The sequence below is a fragment of the Branchiostoma lanceolatum genome, chromosome 1 (assembly GCF_035083965.1).
Source record: "Branchiostoma lanceolatum isolate klBraLanc5 chromosome 1, klBraLanc5.hap2, whole genome shotgun sequence".
NCBI classification, from domain to species: domain Eukaryota; kingdom Metazoa; phylum Chordata; class Leptocardii; order Amphioxiformes; family Branchiostomatidae; genus Branchiostoma; species Branchiostoma lanceolatum.
This window is the reverse complement of record NC_089722.1, coordinates 23,792,449-23,799,720: the sequence shown is the minus strand read 5'-3', so window position 1 is coordinate 23,799,720 and position 7,272 is coordinate 23,792,449. Positions and strand designations below refer to the sequence as shown.

General features: G+C 40.2%; 1 protein-coding gene across 3 annotated transcripts in view; it reads left to right on the top strand.

The window, feature by feature from the left end:
• The first annotated feature begins 96 nt into the window (after positions 1 to 96).
• The window catches only part of LOC136442861 (early endosome antigen 1-like), a 32,891-nt gene continuing 25,715 nt past the window's right edge, over positions 97 to 7,272 (top strand). For 2 of the 3 annotated variants that reach the window (XM_066439864.1, XM_066439854.1), the window contains exons 1-5: positions 97 to 230; positions 1,429 to 2,479; positions 3,977 to 4,148; positions 5,001 to 5,086; positions 6,446 to 6,569. In XM_066439864.1, the coding sequence (XP_066295961.1) occupies positions 1,529 to 2,479; positions 3,977 to 4,148; positions 5,001 to 5,086; positions 6,446 to 6,569 (1,333 nt within the window). In that variant the 5' untranslated portion in view covers positions 97 to 230; positions 1,429 to 1,528. Of the gene's footprint in view, positions 231 to 1,428; positions 2,480 to 3,976; positions 4,149 to 5,000; positions 5,087 to 6,018; positions 6,196 to 6,445; positions 6,570 to 7,272 lie in introns of those variants that run through there. The other variant, XM_066439873.1, reaches the window with a different exon arrangement.

The window sequence follows — 7,272 nt, the reverse complement described above, 5'->3', positions numbered from 1 at the left end:
GATGATGAACTAGCAATCCTTTACTCACGACAGTCAAAAAGAGAGAAAAGGGTGATCGCCCCTTTCATAAGATGGGACATCCCAATGACCCGATGACCCGGATGTGATGTGTAAATACGGTGAACACATCAGGCCAGGTAAGTCACCTGCTGTCGGGCGCTATGTACAGGAATGTCGCCCCATTCTACCGTCTTTAAGACATCTACAGGCTCTTCGTACAACCACAAGAGGTAAGTAGATTATTCAGAACTTCTTGGGAGGATTCGAGCTGACGTTTCAGTCCGAAAATGACGAAAATGGTGTAACAGGTGGCCGGGGAAGAATCCAACTTTAGGGAAAAGTTTCGGCTTATTTGCATATAACGGTACCCGATCAAAGTCTTGTAAGGTGTCCCCGTCATTAAAGGTGTTTGTAAACATGGGTGGAGCGGGGATAAGACATGGGAAGGCTTCTTATATAACGTTAACATCTACTAACATAATTCCACCAGGGTACATAATTCCGACACTTTGAAAAAGATAACGTTACGTCCAAACAGATCTCCAACCCAACATTCCCCAGTATAGTACACTCCTGTTTATCTTAACTGTGCATACCGGGTGGGTGCTGCACTAGAGATCTCTCAACCCACTGTTTTTAAGAATGATGGATTTATGTGACCCGACAGATTAATGTTAATGGGGGTTAGATTTAGGAGTGTTACCCAGAGGCGACCTTGACTGTTGGAAGTTGTTTTGGAACGTGAAACCTTTCGCCGTTACAGCTAATGGCTATTAAGCCGTTTCATTGTTATCAGGAATTTGTGAACATAAAAGAGATATGTTAACCTGTTTTCAACTAAAATAAGCACGTTTGTTTAGGATCAGCGGTGGGTAATGCTACTGTGTTTCATTCTGAATGTCTTCTTTGTAACCACGAAAGCATGTGTGAAGGTCTCTCTTTTTGGCAATCTAATTTCTTTCTTTCCCTCCATCTACCATCCCCTTTATTCTGTGTGGACCTCCATGAATTGAATCAAAAAGACAATAAACAAAAAAGATGTCCCGATTCTGGAGCAAAATCATAATGAACAGTTTCTCTTTTCTAGTATTGAAATTCTGTGGTGTCTTTATGAGTTTTATGTACATAGAGAGATAGCAGTGGTGACTGTTGTAAGTTTTGTATTATGTTAAATCATAAGACTGCAAGCAAGAGAATCCCTACAGAAGTCGCTACTGTGACAGCTTTACAATGTAATACTAATTAATAAAACCCACCAAATGAAATATTGATGCATCTATGTATCTATGGTGATGTTGATGTACAATTTATTTTTGGCCTTACTGTCAAGATTGACATCAATGTACTGTATAAATTGAAATTATTTTCTTTTTCAATGGTCAAGAGAGTATATAACTGTCATTTTCTGATTATGTCTTTTTTCCATAGATGCAACCGATGATGATCGTCTGAAGAGGATGCTCTTCTTCACATCAGGTCCAAGTCTTCCTAGTTTTTAGTTTGACCATGAATCATCCGACACAAAACCATGTCCAAGTGGCCAGGGTTTAAGAAACGAGCTCCCAGTCCCAAGCGCCATGCTGCCCCACCCCCACCAAGGGGGACAAGCACCCCCGTCAGCAAGCCCCCACCACCAAGTAGGTTCGGAGGGAATTCTCAGCAAGGCAGAACTCCTAGCAATATACCAGTCATTGCCAACGAAAGCCCGAAATCCATTCTTAAAAAGAAGAAGGCACCGCCGCCTCCCCCAAGACGAGAGAAACAAGGGAGCCCAAGAACTACAGAGAGAAGAGACTCAGTACCAGAGAGTGATGTTTACAACTCTGATTTAGATGATCTTCCCCCTCCCCCAGATGTACCCCCTCCTCCTGTACCAACCTCTCTCCCTCCTGATGACACTCTTTCCTCCTCCCCTGAGAAAAGTGGGACAGACCAATCTGCAAGCCATAATGATGCCACTGATGGACCGTACCAGTTAGCGGAGGGGGGTGATGTCAGCCCAAGGTTGAGTCCCGCTGTATCCCCAAGCGTTCTCACAAAACAGAGGCAGTCTCCGAATTCCATGTTTGTTTTACCGTCGCAACGAGCCATGACAGGACAAAAGCCATCCTCCCTTCTAACGGCGTACTCTCTCCCAACTCTGTCTCCCAGAAAGGACCTGAGTTTGGTCAAACCTGGACAAGCCACAAAAGGCACTGCACAGGGCCCTGTAACCACAGCCAGTGGGTCGTCCTATCACAGGAAAAAGTTCATGCCTATTTCACTACCAGAGCCAGGCATGCAGGCAGACGATAATGATTCACCAGGACGACAAGCCTCACCAACTTCTCCAGCAGAAGCAAACAGAAGTATGATACCAAGACTTGTAAATTCTCAGAAAGAAACTAGGAGTGCAAGAGATGATTCAACGTCTTCCAGCAATGATACTGCAAGAGCAAACCATGACACAAGTGCCCCGAAGATTCACATAGAACCTGAGGTAAATATTTTGTATGCAATGGAAAGACTTGGTTTGGCCAAGGTTGCTTAACTAGATAAGGGCTTAACTACAAAGGTCTATCATGCAAGTTCACACAAGACATATCTCTAATTACTTATTGATAAGTGTGGTAGGTTTTTTGATGTGAGCAATATTTACTTGTCCGACAGGACTGATGGTTTAATATCACCTGCAAAGTGCAATGCCTGCCTTCTAGTTTTCAAAATGCATTTAGTCTGGATTTGAACCTGAACCTTGTGGTCTAGAAGCAGAGACTGCAGAGTTGCTAACCTTTAGACTATACCACAGTACAGTATGCAGATACATGTATGTATTGATCAGTTACACACTCACATGATACCTCTAACCATTGATCTGTTGTTCTGGGTGATAAATTATGTTTTAGAATCCTCAAAGCTGCACTTATACATCCGGATATGAAAATGTTTTGAAAAATATTGTTAACATTCTCAACGCGGATGTACCATTGAGATGATCGACCACAAATTTGATGAATGGAATATCACTTAATCTCCAAGCAGATGTAGGATCCAGCTTAGTCACTGTGTTTTATATTCTTGTTTTTGTGTTTTTTTAGTACTGCACCTTTTATTTTTAACAATTTAAGAGTGAAAAGGTGTACTGTTGAAAAAATATAATGTAGAACTAGAAGGCCAAGAGTAAGAAAGGTGCACTACTAAAAAGACATGCAAAAACAATTTCTGTAAAACACGGAACCTGAGCTGGATCCAAGATTCCAACATTTCATTGGAGATGAATTTTTTTACTTGCTTTATCGTAAACATGTGAAGTCCTTCAGAAAATCCATGACAGCAATGGAGTGATATTTGAAAATGTCTTACAAGTTGCATGCTGTAGAAATGCTGCTATACCGATAGTTACTTGCTGTACGATCTACCCAAGCAGCATTCCCCAAGAGGACAGAATAATTACACCCTAGTTAACTCCATTGTTTGCAATGCCAATTGAATCACCATTGTGCAGGTTAAATAGCACTGGCCCTGGGTTAATAGTAGGGTGCTACCTGGTGTGGTCTATCATTAAAGGCTGGCCAATGACCTAAGAAAGAAGTAAGATGCAATAAGGTATCTTCTATGTACCCAGATCCTTAAGGTTACTAGATTGCAGATGGTACTAGTACCATGGTGAGTTTTCAGTGTCATTGATATATCTGTGCATTCTTAGACTGTGGTATGCATGACTATGTATTGTAAGAAATCTGTAGTTCCTGCTGTCGTTATATCATAGTATGTTAAATGTTTATATCCTTAGGTTCTCAGCATTTGTTCTGTTCTTACATCTGTCTTCACCCACAGAATTTATTATCTCACTTTTAGTGACCACGAAAGTTTAACTCTCAGATTAGCAATTGCAAACTTTAACAATTTACCATAAGGTCAACATTTTTTTATTTTCTGTACTGTCGCCATATTGTACGTACTCTGTGCACAATTAACATCATGTGATTTTTTGCAGGAGTCACCAGAAGCAGCTGTAATGCCCGGTTGGCACCAGAAGCCCGTAGAAGACTGGACAAACGAGGACATAGTGGAATGGCTGCAGGCTACTGACCAGCAGGGCTTTGTGGAACTCTTCGAGGGCTGCATCGAGGGGGAATATCTGATACAGATCACTGAGCAGGACCTCAGTAAGTCAGCTTTAACATTCTGCCTGCCAAGCTAGCCTTTTAGCACCACATTTGTGTTGGTTAAGGGGTCTAAGTCTTCAGAGAGAGGGTTAATCCCTTTATTTTGCATTCAACAGATTCCAATTGAAAGTAATTGCCAGCATTTTCTCTGAACTTAACACATGTTTTAATGGCTATACCCAGGTATATAATGTACTCTGTGTACCATCTATATGCTCAAATTTTCCCTGACACAAACAAGTTGTACACGTCAAGGGATTAACAAAAGGTGGTTTCATGAAGGAAAGAGGATAATGGTTGGAAGGAGGTATTGTGCTTTGAGCATGGATGGTAAAGCCATAACAATGCATCCAATACTTTAAGGAAAACATGTTTTTCATGCACGCCCAGCACTTAAGTAAGCATGGTTAGGTCAGAATCTGTGCAAAAATGATAATTGGGAGGATAATTACTCAGGATTAGAGTCAATCTCTGTTTATTCAATAAACATTCTCTTAGAAACCCCTGGTGCCCAGTTACTTTTAGCACGTTGTAGAGGACTTGATCCAGCTAATTTTTCACAGCAGTAGGTAACAGTAAACAAAGATGGCACAGAAGTACACAGTTGCATAAACAGGTGAAAATGATTCAAATGATTTTGTATGTATAGTTATTTGACGAGTTGTTTTTAACTTTCAGCATTATAAAATTCTTGCAAGAGAGTAGTTACATATATATATACATGTCTGATGTTAAATGTTGATTTTCAATCACTCCAAAGAATTCTATGAAACAGTAAAATTCTTTTTCATTGCATTGTACTCTTACTAGTAGGGTGATGCCAGCTTAAGATTCTATATTCTTTACCTACAGTTGACCTTGAGATCGAAGATGGTGGCCAAAGACAACATTTTCTAAGACTACTAGAAGCTGAAAGGAACAGGCCAGAGAGGACACAGGTAATGCTTTGTCCTTTGATCTCAATTGTGTACCAGCAGTTTTTATTTCAGATATCAGTACTGTTTTAGGCAATACTCTCCTGAGGTAAGTGAACACTTCAAGGTATAGACATAGTATAGATCTTTGTTTTAAATTTCAATGCATCACTTGAGGGTATATTTGATAAATTTATTTCTTTAAGGAAATGGGTCAATGTAAGGTGTATATTAACCCATTTATAAATCCATAGTGTTGTTATCCTCACCTGCAGGTTGAGCTAGAACACTGTGTTTCTTGCAACTGTACCTGACGTATCGTCTTTCTTCCATGTAGTATAAAAAATGTATGTGAACCTGAAAGCTTTCTGTGTTGGAAGATTGTGATAAAAAGGGCCGGATGGCAATCCTAGCTCATGTTGTGTAATAGATACACTAATTCTCCCCAGAACTGCAGAGGTCTGTATTATTGTTGCTTACGGCTAAGTAAAGACCACGTGTAAACAGAGCCATGCAGGCTTAGAGTGCCAGCTTTCATGTCATGTTTGCGCAAATATCCCTGAGAAAGTGGATTACTTTTCAATGGGGCAAAATGGTGCAGCTTTTGTGGTAACTGAATGGAGGCTGTGCTTGGGATTTACAGAATTCAAAATTTAAGGGCATGCCAAGTCTTTCGCTTAGTTTGAATGTGTTAAAACAGTCTTCTGTCATTTACCACAAATGTCTACTTAAAACACTGTTACCTAATGGGTTATGCTGAAATTTAAAAGAACTTCCTTGGAGCCAATTCCTAAAGACAAAGAAAAATATCATTTGAGATGCTTGTAAGACCACATTCACACTCCAAGTATTGTGCAGTATTGAATTTAATGGTGCAAAAGCTCACTGACAGATGTCTCTTGTTTTTGTCGTAAGGGACACCGCGATTGCTTGGAAAAAATTGATTTCCGAAGTATCACCTGTATTTTGTGTGGTACTGTCTCACTGTCTTTGAACCGTAATCTTTTATTCCAGTGTGTTATGCAATACTTCCATTTAGCCAGTACTGGTCCACTTTAGCAAAGCTAATGGTGTGATTTTCAAATCTGACTTAAGTCCTGGGGCTGCGTGTGTGAAATGGAGAAGGTTACTGTGTGCGTACTTCACAGCGTCTACTTACAGAGACCAATCACTGGTGGTATACCAAGCCCGTCTGTGTAGCCCAGCTTTTAGATGCCTTTTCTACTTAACCAATCCCCTTATTGAATAACATGTTTACATGAATTTGCATCTCCTGGAGGTCCCTGCAGTTTTGTGAGTAACAAGTACCAATTTGTATGTATTTGGCCATAATTATATGTCTGTTTTCGGATATTAGATGTGATTGTTATTTCTTTCTGGCAGGAGCAACAGAAAACTGAGACTCAGGTTCAGAGCAACGAAATTGACATCTCTGCTTCTGAAGAGGACCGATCAGATGTTCTAGATCTGCTGAGTGACAGCCAGACACAGTCAACATTGAAATCAGGTACCAACAAAATTAACTGCACAGATGTGACGTGTTTGGAGTTTGCTGTGTATAGTACTGTATAAATGTACATTTTTTTCATTTAGACTGCGTACAGCACCATTGTCTTGCACAGACCCTTACCTTCTTTTTTTGTCAATTATTTTGTCTTCCATTATTTAACATCTACAAACATAGTTCCACCAGGGCATATAATTCCGCCACCCTGAAAAGATACGTCCAAACAGATCTCCAACCCAACCTACCCCTGGCCAGTATAATGCACTCCTGTATGTCTAAACTGTGAAACACTTGGAAGGTGCTACACTAGCTAGAGATCTCTCAAACCCACTGTATTTCAAAGTGGCGGATTTATGTAACACTGTGGATTACTAGTAATTGTAATGGAGGTTACTTTTTTCAGTAAAAATGAAGATTCTACAGGGGTGTTGCTTGCAGTATATACTCAACAATATCTAATTCTCAGTATCTAAGGCTTTTGCCATTTCAAACAGCCAGCCTGCACAAGCAAGTGTCAAATATTTGCTCAATGTGGCCACTTCAAACTGAGACATTATAGTGACTCATGACTGAAAATAAGGTTAGTGTAATGCCAGACTGTGGAATACTGTCATCATGAAGTGCAGTAGCATCCTAGATTCACATTTAACTGCACCTGCAATGTTTTTATTTTGATGCTTATACGTCTTTATTTATTTGATGT